Source organism: Saccopteryx bilineata, chromosome 1 (genome assembly GCF_036850765.1).
Source record: "Saccopteryx bilineata isolate mSacBil1 chromosome 1, mSacBil1_pri_phased_curated, whole genome shotgun sequence".
Taxonomy (NCBI): Eukaryota; Metazoa; Chordata; class Mammalia; order Chiroptera; family Emballonuridae; genus Saccopteryx; species Saccopteryx bilineata.
The window spans coordinates 226,819,606-226,840,623 of record NC_089490.1 but is presented as its reverse complement, the minus strand read 5'-3'; the positions used below and the strand labels follow the sequence as shown (position 1 = coordinate 226,840,623).

General features: G+C 43.2%; 1 protein-coding gene across 4 annotated transcripts in view; it reads right to left on the bottom strand.

Annotated features, from left to right (window-relative positions):
* Window positions 1–21,018, bottom strand: part of LIN9 (lin-9 DREAM MuvB core complex component) — a 56,813-nt gene that overhangs the window by 18,528 nt on the left and 17,267 nt on the right. For all 4 annotated transcript variants that reach the window (XM_066237292.1, XM_066237321.1, XM_066237301.1 and 1 more), the window contains 3 exons: window positions 20,618–20,743; window positions 5,007–5,164; window positions 1,404–1,537 (listed from right to left, as the gene is read on the bottom strand). In XM_066237292.1, coding sequence (XP_066093389.1) covers window positions 1,404–1,537; window positions 5,007–5,164; window positions 20,618–20,743 — 418 coding nt within the window. The remainder of the gene's footprint in view (window positions 1–1,403; window positions 1,538–5,006; window positions 5,165–20,617; window positions 20,744–21,018) is intronic.

Below are 21,018 nucleotides of genomic sequence, written 5' to 3'. Positions count from 1 at the left end.
TTATAAAAAGTTTGTTATTCACTTTTTTAAAACTCTTAGATTGCAGAGATTTAGCAGTTCTTAAAATTAATTTATTAGAAAGGTGCATAGCCTGACCAGGCAGTGGCGCAGTGGGAGAGGATTGGCCTGGGACGCAGGAGACCCAGGTTCAAAACCCTGAGGTCTCTGGCTTGAGCGTGGGATCATAGACATGACCCCATGGTTGCTGGCTTGAGCAAGGGGTCACTGGCTTGGCTGCAGCCCCCTGGTCAAGGCACATATGAGAAAGTAATCAATGAAGAACTAAGGTGCTGCAATGAAGAACTGATGCTTCTCATTTCCTCCCTTCTTGTCTGTCTGTCCCTATTTGTCCCTCTCTCGCTAAAAAACCAAAAAACAAGGGCGTATAATTTTTATGACATTGCTACATCAAGCACAATTATGAAATAATAATGGCTCAGTAGTTTAACGGACTGTATCAAAAATTCAAAGGATCTAAATTCTAGTCTCAGCCCATCAGGAAACCAGTTCTAGAGCCTTGACTGAATTACTAATGTCTCAGTTTAATCATGCAAAAAATGGGGATAATTAACCCCTGCCCTAAATAATTGAGGATAAAACAGGAGAACAAATCTGAAAGTGCACAATGTTAGTTCATTTACTTCATACTTTGGAAATCATTTTGCAGGCCCTGGCCGGTTGGCTCAGCGGTAGAGCGACGGCCTGGCGTGCGGGGGACCAGGGTTCGATTCCCGGCCAGGGCACAGAGGAGAAGCGCCCATTTGCTTCTCCACCCCCCCTTCCTCTCTGTCTCTCTCTTCCCTTCCCGCAGCCAAGGCTCCATTGGAGCAAAGATGGCCCCGGCGCTGGGGATGGCTCCTTGGCCTCTGCCCCAGGCGCTAGAGTGGCTCTGGTCACGGCAGAGCCATGCACCGGAGGGGCAGAGCATCGCCCGACCTGGTGGGCAGAGCGTCGCCCCTGGTGGGCGTGCCGGGTGGATCCCGGTCGGGCGCATGCGGGAGTCTGTCTGACTGTCTCTCCCCGTTTCCAGCTTCAGAAAAAACAACAACAAACAAACAAAAAAAAAGAAATCATTTTGCAGGAAGACTGTACTTTAACAAAACAGCTGAAATGAAAGTGTTGTGTAGATAAAGATTATCTAATCAGGAGTGATTATTTATGTCACACTAAAGTGCTAAGTGCTATGTGGTTATGGTACAACAGAGAAATGGTAAATCCTCAAAAATGTGGAAGACTTAAGTACAGTTCTGCCCCAGGAGTCCAGCAGGCAGGACTTGGAACCTCTTAGGATCTTCTCCTCTGTGACCTGAAACCTTGATTCTATCACACAGCACAATCTCTAAGAAAATCCTACATAACATATTTAATAGGCATAATATACAAATATATTTTGAAATACTTACAAGAACTTCATAGTCAGGGATAGTATGGGTTCCAAGCCCCGCCCTGTCAAAAGTTACTCTGTAAGTAGCATTAAGAGTATCCACAGCATCTATTTGTCCAGTGAACAGACCATCATGAACACCACGTAATCGTGCTGAGAAAAAAACCAAAAAAGGCATTATGATGTTTGAAAGATACAAAAACATCAAATATAAAACTACTCCAAGCATGTAATTAAAAATGGAAAGTACAGTATTGTCTATTATAGTTTCAAAAAAAATTACATGCTTTATTTTCAGTTTGGAGAAACAAAAAAAAATTGAAACAATAAAACTATAAACGACAATCCCTATTTTGATATATAAATGAAATATATATCTACCAAACTAAAAAGAAAATATTTTTAAACCATTGCTTTAAACTCTGAACTGAAAAAATAAATTAACAAAAGAACTTTGGTTATTATGTGAATGAGTGAAACAGGTGCAGTTCAACTTAATAAAGAAGACAAGCATTCTGTGAAGAAAAGAATGTATATACTAGGCCTGAGACCACTATTCTTAGAAGGCCTGCCTGCAAGGTTGGCATTTGGGAACTTGAATTTCAAGTGTTCCTGTACTAATAAAGGTGGTTTCCTGTGCCTATGCTGTTTGTGAAAACAATGTGATTTATGCTGTACACCTGCTTATCCTTGGGAGTCTGGAATTTCAGTATGTGCTACACAAGGGTGCCCACATGACCAGCCCCCAGGAAGACTTGGGTACTATATCTCTAACAAGTTATTTTGGTAGACAACACCTCATGTTATTACAACTTGCTGCTGGAAGTATGTCCCGTGTGCACTATAGAACGGGGACTGTTGGAAGCTTGCATAGTTTTCTCTAGACTTCCGCCCTGCGCATCTTTCCTTTCTGCTAGTATAGCTTTGTATCCTTCTCTTTAATAAGCCAAACCATGAGTGCTGAGCATGCTCAATCTTTCCAGTGCATCACAAAACTCAGGGGTAGGCCCTGGCCGGTTGGCTCAGTGGTAGAGCGTCGGCCTGGCGTGCAGGAGTCCCAGGTTCGATTCCTGGCCAGGGCACACAGGAGAAGCGCCCATTTGATTCTCCATCCCTGCCCCTCTCCTTCCTCTCTGTCTCTCTCTTCCCCTCCCGCAGCCAAGGCTCCACTGGAGCAAAGATGGCCCGGGCGCTGGGGATGGCTCTGTGGCCTCTGCCTCAGGCGCTAGGATGGCTCTGGATGCAACAGAGCGACACCCCAGAGGGGCGGAGCATTGCCCCCTGGTGGGCATGCCGGGTGGATCCCCGTCAGGCACATGCGGGAGTCTGTCTGACTGCCTCCCTGTTTCCAGCTTCGGAAAAATGTAAAAACAAAACAAAAACAAAAACAAAACCTCAGGGGTAGCCTTAAGAACCCCTCACAAAGATGTATTTTTGTGTCACTATTAGTTAAATCCAATCTGAAATAACATCAGGAAAATCCAGGCAAGTACCCAGCACAAGTGAAAAATATAACAATAGCACTTAAGACATCAAACTAGGCAAAGTGACACATTTTATATGGACAAAAAAGTACAATACACAATTTTATTTTATTTTATTTTTTCTTCTTTTTCCAAGTGAGAAGAGGGGAGATAGAAAGACAAACTCCCATATGTGCCCCAACTGGGATCTACCTGGCAACCCCCATCTGGGGCCAATGCTAAGCCCATCTGGGGCCATGCTTATAATCGAGCTATTTCTAGTGCCTGAGGTGGAGGCTCCATGGAGCCATCCTTAGCGCCTAGGGCAGATGCACTGGAACCAATTGAGCCATGGCTGCAGGAGAGGAGAGAGAGAGAGAAGGGGGAGGAGGAGAGATGGAGAAGCAGATGGTTACCTCTCTCCTGTGTGCTCTGACCAGGAATCAAACCAAGGACTTCCACACACCAGGCTGATGTTCCACTGCTGAGCCAATTGGCCAGGGCCACAATTTCATTTTAATAGAACACAAATATTCAATATAAAACTGTTTAAAAGAATTAATTGATTTAAAAAAACACAGTTGGCCCTGGCCAAATAGCTGGGTTGGTTAGAGCATTGTCTCCATATGCCAGGGTTGTGAGTTTGATCCCTAGTCAGGCTACACGCAGGAGCAGGTTGATGTTTGTCTCTCTCTCTCTCTCCCTCTCTCTAAAATCAATAAATAAATTTTTTTTTAAATTGTATTACTTTTTTTTTTTATTCATTTTTTTAGAGGGGGGAGAGAGAGAGAGAGAGAGAATGGGAGGAGGAGCAGGAAGCTTCAACTCCAATATGTGCCTTGACCAGGCAAGCCCAGGGTTTTGAACCAGCAACCTAATAAATAAATTAAAAAAAATAAAAATTAAAGAACACAATTGTAGGAGCCTAAAATATTCTCAGTCTTTTAAAGATCAATTAAGGGAAAAGTTAACAGGTTTAGAGACTACATAAGTAATAAAGTTGAATAAACAGACATAAATATAGAAAAGGACTTCCAGTTATGGCAACATAAAGAGGTTCGTGATTCTTTTCTGAAAGAGACAAGTATAAACCTGTGTGAGATTGTCAAAGACATCCATCTTGGGGTACTGGAAATAAATCAAATGCAGAAAACAAGAAATGTTCAGTGTTGAAAAACTGCAAGAGCTTTAGGTAAGTCAGTAGTCTTTTTGCATGAGGCTATTCACAACTCCACCATCACCACCAACTTGGTTAGCGAAAATAGTTTTACTAGTCTAATGGCTGGTCATGAAAACCAGCAGTGTTGTTCCATGGTGACCAGTAGGTTAAAAACCTGTGACTGCCAATTAAAAGTGGTATACTCAATCAAGAAAGAATAAGAAATACTAACAGCTTTTGTAAGTTCACAGAGTAATCCTGGCTGAGGTGAGTGGCAAAATAGCCAGAAATTTAACAGGGAGATCATGGCAAGCAGAGAGCCATAAAAGGGCTGAAGTAAGCTCTCCATAAATCCCTGGATAACTGGAAAACTATGTGGATGGGTGGGGAATACCTATGAGAGTCTGGTAAAAAGTAAAAGTTAAGGCTCCCTTTCCTCCAGAAAATATCCCCTGACTAATCTAACCATTTTTCAAACCCTTTCAGTATAATCACTAACCCATCCACTCTCTTAACACCTTGCTATTTCTTGTACTACTTAAGTTGTGATTAGTATGCCAAATTCTTGAAGATTAACTTACACTTGGTTTTGGTGGTAATTTCCCTCCACGTTATAACTAAAGTGAATATACAGAACCACATCTATAAATTGATAAAATTTATACCCTTATGAAATTTTGAGCAAACTACCTAGTGAAAAATATAGTTTTATTGAGTCATTAGAAATGGACTATTTCTATACCCAGGGATCTTGAGAACAATGGTGTTTGTAGATTACCCACAAAAGATTGCTCAGAAAAGGAAAGTAATTAATGTGGAAGCAAAATTAGAATGTAAAAATTTTGAAATTTAATTCACAGATGAAGAAACAGTAAGCTCTACAGTATACTCCTGTAGAATTACAGTTTAAGTCTTCTAAACTTAAAGGCCATTTCTCTAATAGAGGTTATTTTGGAGAATTATTACAAGTCAAAATATTAATAAGCTAATCTTCACTAACCTGTAACTTTGGTTCCAATAACAAGGGGCAAAGGAATCTCATCTGGGAGATCTTTGAATTGTGAAAGATCCGCAACTTTCCTTTGTTGTAAGAGCCGAATTTTTTGCCGTTTCTGTTTTAATGCTGATCTCTCTTCCTCAAAAAAGGCAGAAGAACATCTGGAATAAATTACAAAAATCATATAAAACTTTAACTATCCTATACAAAATCTTCAAATCAGATGATCCATTTCATTGTTCCCTTTCTTCCTCTCTTTCAAGTATTGCATTTCAAAATGGGTTCTTGCCCTGGCCGGTTGGCTCAGTGGTAGAGCATCGGTCTGGCGTGCAGGAGTTCCGGGTTCGATTCCCAGCCAGGACACACAGGAGAAGCGCCCATCTGCTTATCCACCCCTCCCCCTCACCTTCCTCTCTGTCTCTTTCCCTCCCGCAGCCAAGGCTCCATTGGAGCAAAGTTGGCCTGGGCCCTGAGGATGGCTCCATGGCCTCTGCCTCAGGCACTAGAATGGCTCTGGTCGTAACACAGCAAGATGGGCAGAGCATCGCCCCCTGGTGGGCATGCCTGGTGGATCCCGGTCGGGCGCATGCGGGAGTCTGTCTTACTGCCTCCCTGTATCCAACTTCAGAAAAATACAAAAAAAAAAAATGGGTTTTTGCCTGACCAGGTGGTGGCACAGTGGATAGAGTGTCAGACTGGGATGTCGAGGACCCAGCTTTGAGACCCCGAGGTCCCCAGTTTGAGCGCGGGCTCATCTGGCTTGAGCAAAGCTCGCCAGCTTGGACCCAAGGTTGCTGGCTCAAGCAAGGGGTTACTCGGTCTGCTGTAGCCCCACGGTCAAGGCACATATGAGAAAGCAATCAATGAACAACTAAGGTGTCGCAATGAAAAACTAATAATTGATGCTTCTTATCTCTCACCGTTCCTGTCAGTCTGTCTCCCTATCTATCCCTCTCTCTGACTCTCTGTTTCTGTAATACATACATACATACATACATACATAATGGTTCTTAGAAATAATTGATTCTGCCCTGGTTGGAGCATTGTCCAGAAACACCAACTTTGCAGGTTCGATCCTCAGTTGGGCACATACAGGAAGCACCCAATGAATGAACAACTAAGTGGAACAATAAATGACTGCTTCTCTCTCTCTTTCCCCCTTCCTCTCTGTCTCTCTAAAAGCTATTAATAAGTGAACATAGTTTAAAAAGATAGGTTTAGGTCATGAATCCAGCAACGTTCACTGGATGTTTTGATTAAATGGACTGGTACATTCCTTTGTTGTTTCAGCTAGCTTAAATAAGAGTATATATGACTTATAACACTGTATTGCATTGACTTTTATTTTTGTCCTATCAAAAACAACTATTGTGAGACAAGATGGCAATGGAGTAGGTGGATGTACCAACTTCCACCTCCCAGAACCAAAGTGGATTACAAACTAAGTTTAAGAACCATCATCTGGAAAAACCAACTTTGGACTATACTAAGAGGACTCTTCAACCAAGGAACACTGAAGAAGCCACACTGAGACTGGTAGGAAAAGCAGAAACGTGGAAAGGGCTGCCCAGCTCCCCGGAGCGAATGGCAGCCGGGAGAGACTCACGTGGCAGGAAGTGAGTTTAGCAGAGAGGGGAGGGTCCTGAGTCCCAAAAACAAGGCCCCAGCCTGCAGCCCCAGAGCTTAGAACAGGCATATGGACAGTATTTAGCTGGAAACAAGTCAGGATACTGTTTGTGAGAAAGAGACTGATTTCTCAGACCCAGGATTCTTCTTAAAGGGACTGCGCAGAAAACGTCTCTCACAACCACTCACCAGAGGCTACAGGGGACAGGGAGAGAGGAGAGGACCAGAGCAGCAGGAAGAGAGTGTAATCTAGGAGGCACAGGGAGAAACACTTTGAGGGACAGCGACCCTAACCCCTGGGAAGAGTCACTCCCAAAATCTGAAGTGAATATTTCCCCTGGAAACAGCAATACCAACAAAGGGAAGCAGGACACCAGTGAAACAAGTTCTCCTGTGGTGTAGGAGCACAGCCTTGCCCTGCCCGTGGAACTGAGGCTTGTGGCCTGACACGGAAACCAGCTCCTCCTGCTGGGGTGGAGCCAAAAGCCCAGAATAGGCAAAGTCTGCTACTGAGTGTGGGCATGCAGTACCGCCCAGCCTGTGGAGCCAAGGCTTGCAGCTGTCCCATGAGCGCGCACCTCCTGCAAGGGCAGAGCGAAAGCCCGGAATCAGGCGGAGACCCGCAGCTGAGCAGGGGTGCTCACCCCTGCCTTCAGGACCAAGCATAATGCCACCTGTGGGGGCGGGGCGAAGGCCAAGTCCACCTAGGCTTGTATACCCAAGCACGTGATCACAACCACTCCCGTGAAGGAAAGGCAGAAACCACAGCAACAGCTCCAGTGGGCAGGCACCAGAAACGCCCATAACTGAACACCCTAGGCAGCAACAGCAGAGGGGGTGGCAGGCCTGCAGACAGACCACATCTAGAGAACACAGAGGCCACACCCAGTGGACTCCAGTGGCCAAAACCTTCTTTTACACAGACAAAATAAGAAGGCAGAGAAATGTAACACAAATGAATCAAGAGAAATCCCCAGAAAAGGACCTGAATGAGTCAGATATAACCAAATTACCAGATGCAGAGTTTAAAATAACAATTGTTAGGATGCTCAAAGATATTAGAACAACAATAGATGGTCATTATGAATACCTAAAGAGATAGCAAATATAAAAAAGGACATTGAAATAATAAAAAAGAATCAGTCAGAAATGACAAATACAATATCAGAACTGAAGAACACAATGGCAGGAATTAAAAGCAGGATGGGTGAAGCTGAGAATCAAATCAGCGAGTTAGAGGACAAGATAAATGAAGGCACGGAAGCAGAGCAGAAAAAAGAAAAGAGACTCAAAAAGTCTGAAGAAACTCTAAGAGAGCTCTGTGACAACATGAAGAGAGATAACATCTGCATCATAGGGGTACCTGAAGAAGAAGAGAAAGAACAAGGATGGAGACTTTGTTCAAATATATCATGGCTGAAAACTTCCCTCAATTAAGGCAGGAAAACATCTCACAAGTTCAAGAAGGACAGAGAACTCCATTAAAGAGAAACCCAAAGAAATCAACACCAAGACACATCATAATTAAAATATCAAAGCTAAGTGATAAAGAGAAAATATTAAAAGCTGCTAGAGAAAAAGAGACTATCACCTCCAAAGGAGCCCCCAGAAGGATGCCTTCTGACTTCTCAACAGAAACTCTTGAGGCCAAAAAGGAATGGCAAGAAATATTCAAAGTAATGCAGAGTAAGAGCCTACAACCAAGACTACTTTATCCAGCAAAGCTATCATTTAAAATTGAAGGAGAAATAAAAAGCTTTCCGGACCAAAAAAAACCTCAAGAAATTCACTATAACCAAACCAGTGTTGCAAGAAATGCTAAGGGGCCTGTTGTAAACAGATCAAAGGAGAAAAAGAATATAGCAAAAGAGGAATACAGCTTTAAAGAATAAAAATGGCAATAAACAACTACATATCAATAATAACCTTAAATGTAAATGGATTAAATGATCCAATCAAAAGACACAGGGTAGCTACGTGGATAAGAAAACAGGACCCATACATATGCTGTCTACAAGAGAGACACCTTAAAACAAAAGATGCACATAGACTGAAGATAAAAGGATGGAAAAAGGCCCTAGCCGGTTGGCTCAGTGGTAGAGCGTCAACCTGGCGTGCAGGACTCCCAGTTTCGATTCTTGACCTGGGCACACAGGAGAGGCGCCCATCTGCTTCTCCACCCCTCCCCCTCTCCTTCCTCTCTCTATCTCTCTTCCCCTCCCACAGCTAAGGCTCCATTGGAGCAAAGTTGGCCCGGGTGCTGAGAATGGCTCTGTGGTCTCTGCCTCAGGCGCTAGAATGGCTCTGGTCACAACAGAGCGATGCCCCAGATGGGCAGAGCATTGCCCCTTGGTGGGCATGCCGGGTGGATCCTGGTCGGACGCATGTGAGAGGGAGTCTGTCTGACTGCCTCCCCGTTTCCAACTTCAGAAAAATACAAAAAAAAAAAAAAAAAAGGGGGATGGAAAAAAATATTTCACACAAATGGAAATGAAAAAAAAGCTGGGGTAGCAATACTTATATCAGACAAAATGGAGTGTAAAACAAAGGCTATAGTAAGAGATAAAGAAGGTCACTACATAATGATAAAGGGAGCAACCCAACCGGAAGATATAACCATTATAAATATCAACACATCTAATATAGGAGCACCTAAATATATAAAGTAGACTTTGATGTATTTAAAGGGCGAGATCAACAGCAATACTATAATAGTAGGGGATTTCAATACCCCACTAACATCACTAGATAGATCCTCAAGAAAGAAAATTAACAAAGAAACAGCAGACTTAAAGGACATACTAGATCAACTCAATTTAATAGATATCTTCAGAATATCTAAAGCAGCAGAATATACATTCTTTTCAAGTGCTCATGGTACATTCTCTAGAACAGACCACGTTAGGGCACAAAAGTGACCACAAATTTAAGAAGATTGAAATCATATCAAGCACTTTCTCTGATCACAATGGCATGAAACTAGAAATCAACCACAACAGAAAAACTGAAAAATACTCAAACACTTGGAAACTAAATAGCATGTTATTAAATAATGAATGGGTTAACAATGAGATCAAAGAAGAAATTTAAAAATTCCTAGAAATGAATGATAACAAGCATACAACTCAAAATTTATGGGACAGAGCAAAAGCAGTCCTGAGAGGGAAGTTCATAGCATTACAGGCATATCTTAAGAAGCTAGAGAAAGCTCAAATAAACAACTTGACTCTGCATCTAAAAGAACTAGAAAAAGAACAGCAAGTAAAGCCCAGAGGTAGTAGAAGGAAGGAAATAATAAAGATCAGAGCAGAAATAAATGACATAGAGGCTAAAGAAACAATACAGAGGATCAATGAAACCAGGAGCTGATTCTTTAAAAAGGTAAACAAGATCGATGAACTTTTAACCAGACTCACCAAGAAAAAAAGAGAGAGGACTCAAATAAATAAAATTAGAAATGAGAGTGGAGAAATAACAAGTGACACAACAGAAATACAAAATATTGTAAGAAAATACTATGAAGAACTGCATGCCAATAAATTAGACAACCTAGATGAAATGGACAAATTCCTTGAAACATATAATCTTCCAAAAATTAATCTGGAAGAATAAGAAAACCTAAACAGACCAATTACAACAAATGAGATTGAAACAATTAAAAGAAAATCCTGGGCTTGATGGCTTCACAAGTGAATTCTACCAAATATTCAAAGAAATAACTCCTATCCTTCTCAAGCTATTTCAAAAAATTCAAGAGGAAGGAAGACTTCCAAGCTCCTTTTATGAGGCGAGTATAATTCTGATTCCAAAACCAGGCAAAGACAACACAAAGAAAGAAAATTATAGGCCAATATCCCTGATGAATTTAGATGCTAAAATTCTCAACAAAATATTAGTGAACCGGATCCAGCAATATATGAAAAAAATCATACACCACGATCAAGTGGGAACTATTCTGGAGAGGCAAGGCTGGTACAATATTTGCAAATCAATCAATGTGATTCATCACATAAACAAAAGGAAGGAGAAAAACCACATGATAATTTCAACAGATGCAGAAAAAGCATTTGATAAAATCCAGCATCCATTCATGATCAAAACTCTCAGCAAAGTGGGAATACAGGGAACATACTTGAACATGATAAAGGCCATCTACGACAAACCCACAGCCAACATCATACTCAATGGGCAAAAATTAAAAGCAATCCCCTTAAGATCAGGAACAAGGCAGGGGTGCCCCCTTTCACCACTCTCATTCAATGTAGCTGGAAGTCCTAGCCACAGCAATCAGACAAGAAAAAGAAATAAAAGGCATCCAAATTGGAAAAGAAGTAAAACTATCATTATTTGCAGATGATATAATATTGTATATAGAAAACCCTAAAATCTCAGTCAAAAAACTACTGGACCTGATAAATGAATTCAGCAAGGTGGCAGGATATAAAATTAATACTCAGAAATCAGAGGCATTTTCATACACTAACAATGAACTGTCAGAAAGAGAAATTAAGGAAGCAATCCCCTTCACCATTGCAACAAAAAAATAAAGTACCTAGGAATAAATTTAACCAGGGAGATTAAAGACTTGTACTTGGAAAATTATAAAACATTGCTAAAAGAAATCAGGAAAGATATAAACAAGTGGAAGCATATATCGTGCTCATGGTTAGGAAGAATAAACATCATTAAAATGTCTATATTACCCAAAGTAATTTATAAATTCAATGCAATATCAATTAAAATACCAATGACTTACTTGAAAGATATAGAACACATATTCCAAAAATTTATATGGAACCAAAAGAGAACACGAATAGCCTCAGCAATCTTGAAAAGGAAGAATAGGCCCTGGCCGGTTGGCTCAGCGGTAGAGCGTCGGCCTGGCGTGCGGGGGGACCCGGGTTCGATTCCTGGCCAGGGCACATAGGAGAAGCGCCCATTTGCTTCTCCACCCCCCCTCCTTCCTCTCTGTCTCTTTCTTCCCCTCCCGCAGCCGAGGCTCCATTGGAGCAGAGATGGCCCCGGGCGCTGGGGATGGCTCCTTGGCCTCTGCTCCAGGAGCTGGAGTGGCTCTGGTTGTGGCAGAGCGATGCCCTGGAGGGGCAGAGCGTCGTTCCCTGGTGGGCAGAGCGTCGCCCCTGGTGGGCATGCCGGGTGGATCCCGGTCGGGCGCATGCGGGAGTCTGTCTGACTGTCTCTCCCTGTTTCCAGCTTCAGAAAAATGAAAATAAAAAAAAAAAAAAAAAAAAAGAAAGAAAAGGAAGAATAAAGTGGGAGGTATCACACTTCTGGATATCAAATTATACTACAAGGCCATTGTAACTCAAAACAGCTTGGTACTGGCATAAGAACAGGCATATAGCCCTGGCCGGTTGGCTCAGCGGTAGAGCGTCGGCTTAGCGTGCGGAGGACCCGGGTTCGATTCCCGGCCAGGGCACACAGGAGAAGCGCCCATTTGCTTCTCCACCCCTCCGCCGCGCTTTCCTCTCTGTCTCTCTCTTCCCCTCCCGCAGCCAAGGCTCCATTGGAGCAAAGATGGCCCGGGCGCTGGGGATGGCTCTGTGGCCTCTGCCTCAGGCGCTAGAGTGGCTCTGGTCGCAACATGGCGACGCCCAGGATGGGCAGAGCATCGCCCCCTGGTGGGCAGAGCGTCGCCCCTGGTGGGCGTGCCGGGTGGATCCCGGTCGGGCGCATGCGGGAGTCTGTCTGACTGTCTCCCTGTTTCCAGCTTCAGAAAAATGAAAAAAAAAAATAAAAAAAATGCTAAAAAAAAAAAAAAAAAAAAAAGAACAGGCATATAGATCAATGGAACAGAACTGAGAACCCAGAAATAAACCCACACTTTTATGGACAACTGATATTTGACAAAGGAGGTAAAAGCATACATTGGAGTAAAGACAGCCTCTTCAACAAATGGTGTTGGGAAAATTGGACAGCTACCTGCAAAAAAATGAAACTAGACCACTAACTTACACCATTCACAAAAATAAACTCAAAATAGATAAAAGACTTAAATGTAAGCCGTAAAACCTAAGCATCTTAGAAGAAAACATAGGCAGTAAGCTCTCTGACATCTCTCGCAGCAATATATTGGCCGATTTATCTCCACGGGCAGTGAAATAAAAGACAGGATAAACAAATAGGACTATATCAAACTAAAAAGCTTTTGCACAGCTAAAGACAATAAGAACAGAATAAAAAGACAAACTATACAGTGGGAGAATATATGTGACAATACGTCTGATAAAGGGTTAATAACCAAAATTTATAAAGAACTTGTAAAACTCAATACCAGGAAGACAAACAATTCAATCAAAAAATGGGCAAAAGAAATGAATAGATACTTCTCCAAAAAGGACATACAGATGGTCAATAGGCATATGAAAAAATGCTCAACATCACTAATCATTAGATAAATGTAAATTAAAACCATAATGAGATATCATCTCACACCAGTCAGAATGGCGCTCATCAACAAAACAACACAGAATAAGTGCTGGCGAAGATATGGAGAAGAAGGGAACCCTCCTGTACTGCTGGTGGGAATGCACACTGATGTAGCCACTGTGGAAAACAGTATGGAGAATCCTCAAAAAAATTAAAAATGGAACTGCCTTTTGACCCAGCTATACCACTTTTAGGAATATACCTCAAGAACACTATAGTACCATTTGAAAAGAAGAAATGCACCCCCATGTTTATGGCAGCATTGTTCACGGTAGCGAAGATCTGGAAACAGCCCAAGTGTCCGTCAGTGGTCGAGTGGATTAAAAAGCTTTGGTACAGCCTGACCTGGCGGTGGCACAGTGGATTGAGCGTCGGACTGGGATGCAGAGGAGCCAGGTTCAAGATCCCAAGGTCGCCAGCTTGAGCATGGTTTGAGCAAAAGCCCACCAACTTGAACCCAAGGTTGCTGGCTCCAGCAAGGGGTTATTCGGTCTGCTGAAGGCCCGCGGTCAAGGCACATATGAGAAAGCAATCAATGAACTAAGGTGTTGCAACACGCAATGAAAAACTAATGATTGATGCTTCTCATCTCTCTCTGTTCCTGTCTGCCTGTCCCCGTCTATCCCTCTCTCTGACTCACTCTCTGTCTGTGTAATAAATAAATAAATAAATAAATAAAATTAAAAAAGCTTTGGTACATATATATACTATGGAATACTACTCAGCCATAAGAAATGATGACATTGGATCATTTACAATAACACGGATGGATCTTGATAACATTATATTGAGCGAAATAAGTAAATCAGAAAAAACTAAGAACTATATGATTCCATATATAGGTGGGACATAAAAATGAGACTCAGAGACATGGACAGGAGTGTGGGGGTTACGAGGTGGGGGGGAGGAGTAGGAGGGGACTAGAGGAGGGGAGGGACACAAAGAAAACCAGTTAGAAGGTGACGGAAGACAATTGGACCTTGGGTGATGGGAATGCAGCATAATCAAATGTCAAAATAACCTAGAGATGTTTTCTCTGAACATATGTGCCCTGATTTATCGATGTCCCCCCATTAAAATTAATTTTTTTAAAAAATAATAAATTTTAAAAAGATATAATCATTTCTTTTCAAAGTAAATTATCTTTACATCTTAATAATAGGGTCTCAAAGATACATAAAGAAGTCTAGATTATCCCTTTCTACAAAGCAGAGGGATCTGTTCACATCCTTCGACAAAACTAGCTGAATCCTAGGACTTCTCTTAAAGATAAGTTCAATTTTAATATCCTCTTTGGAAAAACATGACATTTTCCCTGTCACCCAGTTAACATAGAAATATAGAAATTAAAGAGACATGCCACAGTGTAAACTTTTCATTATTCTTTTTGCCTTAAAGTATGAATACTAAATTTACTCTTACCTTTAGAGCCTGTCTTTATTTTCAAATTCTCTGATGAACCAAAGGTACTTAAACATAGGTTTCATGCCACAAAACATATATCCATACAACTACCACAGTGGTTGATAATGATATACGAAGACATTAATTAGCCCTAAAGGTTTCCTTGTGTCACTTTATTATTCCTACTGTGCATTTCTCCCACTTCTATACTCCCACTTCCCACGCAATCACTGAGCTGCTGTCTTCATCATGTCTATACTCTAAAATTATATATAAATGAAACCCTCTAGTATGTACTGTTTTGTCAGGCTTCTTTCATTCAGCATATTCTAAGATTCATCATGTTGTCATGTATCAGTTGTTCATTCTTTTTTACTGGAAAACAGTATTCTATGGATGTATCAATTTGTTTATCTATTCACCTGTTGGTGCATGTTTTTTTTTTTTTTTTGGTTTTGTTTTTTAGCGAGACACAGACAGAAAGGGAGAGAAATAAGAAGCATCAACTTGTAGTTGTAACACTTTAGTTGTTCATTGATTGCTTCTCATATGTGCCTTGACTGGGGGGCTCAAGCTGAGCCAGTGACCCCTTGCTCAAGTCAGTGACCTTAGGCTCATGTCAATGATCTCATGCTCAAGCTGGTGACCTCGCACTCAAGCCTCAGGGTTTAGAACCTGGGATTTCAGCATCCCAGGTCAATGCTCTATCCACTGTGCTACCACCAGCCAGGCCAGCAAGATCATCTCTTTTATCCCCTATCTTAAGGGTCTTTTTTTTTTTTTTTGTATTTTTCTGAAGTGAGAAGCAGGAGGCAGAAAGATAGACTCCTGCATGCGTACAACCGGGATCCACCCGGCAAGCCCACTAAGGGGCGATGCTCTGCCCACCTGGGCCATTGCTCCATTGCAACCTGATACTTTCTAGCACCTGAAGTAGAGGCCATGGAGCCATCCTCAGCACCTGGGCCAACTTTGTTCCAATGGAGCCTTGGCTGTGAGAGGAGAAGAGAGAGAGAAAAAGGAGAGGGGGAAGGGTGGAGAAGCAGAAGGGCACTTCTCCTGTGTGCCTTGGCCAGGAACTAAACCCAGGACTTCCACACGCCAGGCGGATGCTCTAGCACTGAGCCAGCTGGCCAGGGCCAAGGGTCTTTTAAGATTGTTTGTGGCCCTACCAGGCAGTGGCGCAGTGGATAGAGCATCGAACTGGGATGCAGAGGACCCAGGTTCGAGACCCCGAGGTCGCCAGCGTGAGCATGGGCTCATCTGGTTTGAGCAAAAGCCCACCAGCTTGAACCCAAGGTCGCTGGCTCCAGCAGGGGTTACTCGGTCTGCTGAAGGCCCACAGTCAAGGCACATATGAGAAAGCAATCAATGAACAACTAAGGTGTTGCAATGTGCAATGAAAAACTAATGAGCCTGACCAGGCGGTGGCACAGTGGATAGAGCGTTGGACTGGGATGCTGAGGACCCAGGTTCGAGACCCCGAGGTCGCCAGCTTGAGCATGGGCTCATCTGGTTTGAGCAAAAAGCTCACCGGCTTGGACCCAAGGTCTCTGGCTCAAGCTAGGAGTTACTCGGTCTGCTGAAGGCCCATGGTCAAGGCACATATGAGAAAGCTATCAATGAACAACTAAGATGTTGCAATGCGCAACGAAAAACTAATGATTGATGCTTCTCATCTCTCCGTTCCTGTCTGTCTGTCCCTGTCTATCCCTCTCTCTGACTCTCTCTGTCTCTGTAAAAAAAACAAAAAAAAACAAAAAACTAATGATTGATGCTTCTCATCTCTCTCCGTTCCTGTCTGTCTGTCCCTGTCTATCCCTCTCTCTGACTCATTCTCTGTCTCTGTAAAAAATAAGTAAAATTAAAAAAAATTGTTTTTGTTTTTATTTTTCAAGCAAGATCATTTTAATATAAAGGGTAAAAGAAAATACAGTATTTTTTGCTCTATAAGACGCACCTGACCATAGGGTTTTAAGGAGGAAAATAAGAAAAAAAATATTCTGAACCAAATGGTGTGTTAAAATATTTAATAAAATACTGTATTTTTCACTCCATAAAATGCATGGGCATATTTCCCTCCACTTTTTTTGGGGGGAGGGGGAGTACGTTTTATGGATAGGGTATTACTAATTCAAATAAAATTTATCCTTGTATTCCATCACTCTCTCCAGAATTCATTAAAACTAATTTCCATTTCTCCTTGTACAAATAACTATTATTTCCAGGACCTCCTTAAATTATCCCACCATTTAAAATTTAAAAAATCTTGCACGTACTCTGACTAGGCAGGTAGACCAATATGAGAACTAATTCTGAAAATATTTCAAGATTCCAGCCTGGCCTGACCAGGCAGTGGCACAGTGGATAGAGCGTCGGACAGGGATGCAGAAGTACCCAGGTTCGAGACCCTGAGGTCGCGCGCGGGCTCATCTGGCTTGAGCAAAGAGCTCGCCAGCTTGGACCCAAGGTCGCTGGCTCCAGCAGGGGGTTACTCGGTCTGCTGAAGGCCCGCGGTCAAGGCACGTGTGAGAAAGCAATCAATGAACAACTAAGAAGTCGCAACGCGCAACGAGAAACTGATGATTGATGCTTCTCATCTCTCTCTGTTCCTGTCTGTCTGTCCCTGTCTATCTCTGCCTCTGTAAAAAAAAAAAAAAAAAAAAAAAGATTCCAGCCTGACCAGGCAGTGGCGCAGTGGATAAAGCGTCGGACTGGGATGCAGAGGACCCAGGTTCGAGACCCCGAGGTCGCCTCCTTGAGCGTGGGCTCATCTGGTTTGAGCAAAAAGCCCACCAGCTTGAACCCAAGGTCGCTGGGTCCAACAAGGGGTTACTCGGTCTGCTGAGGGCCCACGGCCAAGGCACATATGAGAAAGCAATCAATGAACAACTAAGGTGTTGCAAGCGCAATGAAAAACTAATGATTGATGCTTCTCATCTCTCTCCGTTCCTGTCAGTCTGTCCCTGTCTATCCCTCGCTCTGACTCACTCTCTGTCTCTGTAATAAATAAATAAATAAATAAATAAATAATAAAGACTTAAAAAAAAAAAAGAAAATATTTCAAGATTCCAATCAAAAGTAATAGAAGGCTTTGGAATGTGTTAGAAAGCAGAATAACACTGGGAAAGGAAAAGTCATTTCACATGAAAATTCTCAAAAAGAAACATATTAGATATATTCACTTGGTTGTTTTTTTTCTTTCTTTTTTTTTAAAATTTTAATTTATTATGCTTACATAGATTCTAGTGTCCTCCTCAAATGCATCGCCCCTCCCCTGTGTTCCCCACAACATCCCCTTTTCCCCCCTCCCCACAAGACCCTCCCCCTTTCCCTCCAGGATATGCTTTTCTGCTCTCTATAACGTTGTTATATGTGTATAATTTCACCAATCTCTTTCCCTTTTCTGATCCCTTTCTATCATCCCCTCTCTCTCTGACCGCTATCCCTCTGGACCCTTTGATCCCGCCTCTGTCTCTATTCCATTTCTCAGTTCATATTGTTTATTGGATTCCTCAAATGAGTGAGGTCATATGATATTTTTCTTTCTCTGCCTGGTTTATTTCACTTAACATAATAGTTTCCAGGTCCATCCATGTTGTGGCAAAAGGTAAGATTTCCTTCTTTTTCATGGCCCCATAGTATTCTATTGTGTATATGTACCACTGCTTTTTTTTTTTTTTTTTTTTTTGTATTTTTCTGAAGCTGGAAACGGGGAGAGACAGTCAGACAGACTCCCGCATGCGCCCGACCGGGATCCACCTGGCACGCCCCCCAGGGGGCGATGCTCTGCCCCTCCGGGGTGTCGCTCTGTTGCGACCAGAGCCACTCCAGCGCCTGGGGCAGAGGCCAAGGAGCCATCCCCAGCGCCCGGGCCAACTTTGCTCCAATGGAGCCTTGGCTGCGGGAGGGGAAGAGAGAGACAGAGAGGAAGGAGAGGGGGAGGGGTGGAGAAGCAGATGGGCGCTTCTCCTGTGTGCCCTGGCCAGGAATCGAACCCCAGACTTCTGCACGCCAGGCCGACGCTCTACCACTGAGGCAACCGGCCAGGGCCTGTACCACTGCTTTTTAATCCATTTGTCCACTGAAGGACAGTTGGGCTGTTTCCAGATCTTGGCTATTGTAAACAACGCTGCCATAAACATGGGAGTACAGTTCTTCTTTTGAATCATTGATGTGGTGTTCTGGGAAAATATTCTTTTTTTTTTTTTTTTTTTCTTTTTGTATTTTTCTGAAGCTGGAAACGGGGAGAGACAGTCAGACAGACTCCCGCATGCGCCCGACCGGGATTCACCCGGCACGCCCACCAGGGGCGACACTCTGCCCACCAGGGGGCATGCTCTGCCGGGACCAGAGCCACCCCAGCGCCCGGGGTAGAGGCCAAGGAGTCATCCCCAGCGCCCGGGCCATCCTCGCTCCAATGGAGCCTTGGCTGCGGGAGGGGAAGAGAGAGACAGAGAGGAAGGAGGGGGGGGGGTGGAGAAGCAAATGGGCGCTTCTCCTATGTGCCCTGGCAGGGATCGAACCCGGGTCCCCCGCACGCCAGGCCGACGCTCCACCGCTGAGCCAACCGGCCAGGGCTGGAAAATATTCTTAAAAGTAGGATAGCTGGGTCAAAAGGCAGTTCCATTTTTTATTTTTTTATTTTTTTTTCTCTGAAGCTGGAAACGGGGAGAGACAGACAGACTCCTGCATGCGCCCGACCGGGATCCACCCGGCACACCCACCAGGGGCAACGCTCTGCCCCTCCGGGCGTCGCTCTGTCGCGACCAGAGCCACTCTAGCACCTGGGGCAGAGGCCAAGGAGCCATCCCCAGCGCCTGGGCCATCCTTGCTCCAATGGAGCCCCGGCTGCGGGAGGGGAAGAGAGAGACAGAGAGGAAGGAGGGGGGGGGTGGAGAAGCAAATGGGCGCTTCTCCTATGTGCCCTGGCCGGGAATCGAACCCGGGTCCCCCGCACACCAGGCCGATGCTCTACCGCTGAGCCAACCGGCCAGGGCCCCATTTTTAATTTTTTGAGGAATCTCCATACTGTTTTCCACAGTGGCTGCCCCAGTCTGCATTCCCACCAGCAGTGCAGGAGGGTTCCCTTTTCTCCACATCCTCGCCAGCACTTGTTCTGTGTTGTTTTGTTGATGAGCGCCATTCTGACTGGAGTGAGGTGGTATCTCATTGTGGTTTTAATTTGCATTTCTCTAATGACTAGTGATGTGTCCCTAGAGAACTAAATGAGCCAATCATATAAATTCTGTTTTTGAGCACCCACTAACAGCCAGGCTCTCTACTAAACAGTCCTTCCTATATGGGGCCTGGTTCACTATAATACTATTTTCCAGGCAGAACCCTTTTAAAGAGGTTGAGGAAGGGCAATGGCCACTTACTGACCGCCTACTGTGTGCCTGAAAACTCTCCTATCAGCCACCTCCTGAATCACCTCATTAGGTTGGTGCTGGGATGACCCAATTACACAGATAGGGAAACCAAGGGTCGGAGACCTTCCACCACCCCTAAGATGGAAAATGCTATCCCCTTGCCCCAGGGAAGGCTGAGGCCAAGGGTCAGAACCCAGCCGTTGGGCCAGGGGCCAGCCTGCGGACCGACGTCCTATGGCCCCACCCAGCCATCCGCGCCCACCTGATATGTGGTGGGGCCGGGAGGCTGTGCAGTCCCCTCCGCTCACCCCAGCCCTAGTCCCGGCCGGTTCATCAACGATGCTCGCTCTCTTGATTTGTTTTTATATAAAGTAAAATATGTACTAAACACTTTGAGGAAGGCTCTTGAAGTGATAAAGAAAAGTATCACAAAAGATAATAACAATGTACATAACCTTATAGCCTCATTAAATACTTTTTAGTACATTCTTAAATATTTTTTGGAACACAGTAGGATATATTTAATTACATATAACAAAATTATATTCAAAGCCTGTGATGTGAACAAAACTGAAATTGCACATTTAATTATAAGATATGTAAGTATAAAAAGCCCTTATTTTAAAGTTGGTTAATAGAACATATTTAACATATAATTAATTATTCTGAAAACATGTTTTAGTACTAGTCCTCTGGAAGATTAAAGAAAAAGTTAATGTAGTAATGACACTACCAACTTATTGATTTTAAACAAAACATTGTTACCTCCGTGGTTTTCCCATAAGCCGCCTGATTTTTCCCCATTCTACTCTTGTTAATTTTCTTGTTTTCAAATTAGGAAAAGATTCCTTTAGACACACACAGAAATCATTATCGCCTTCAAAGAGTGGTCTATAAAACATAAATGGTATTTTCATGGTTAATATACACTGTTTTACTTAGGAGACATAAAATTAAAAACATGCATTTCCATTTCCAACATCAAACTAATCACAACATGTCAAACTTTCACTTCTACCCAAGCATATACACATCAGGTACACATACAAAGTGCTAAAACTAAATTAAATCCTTGGCATTTGTGAAATACATAATATATACAGGTCACTCAAGAAATACTGTCTGTGCTTGAGGTGTCCAGGAGACACTGACTTTTGTTAACCCTG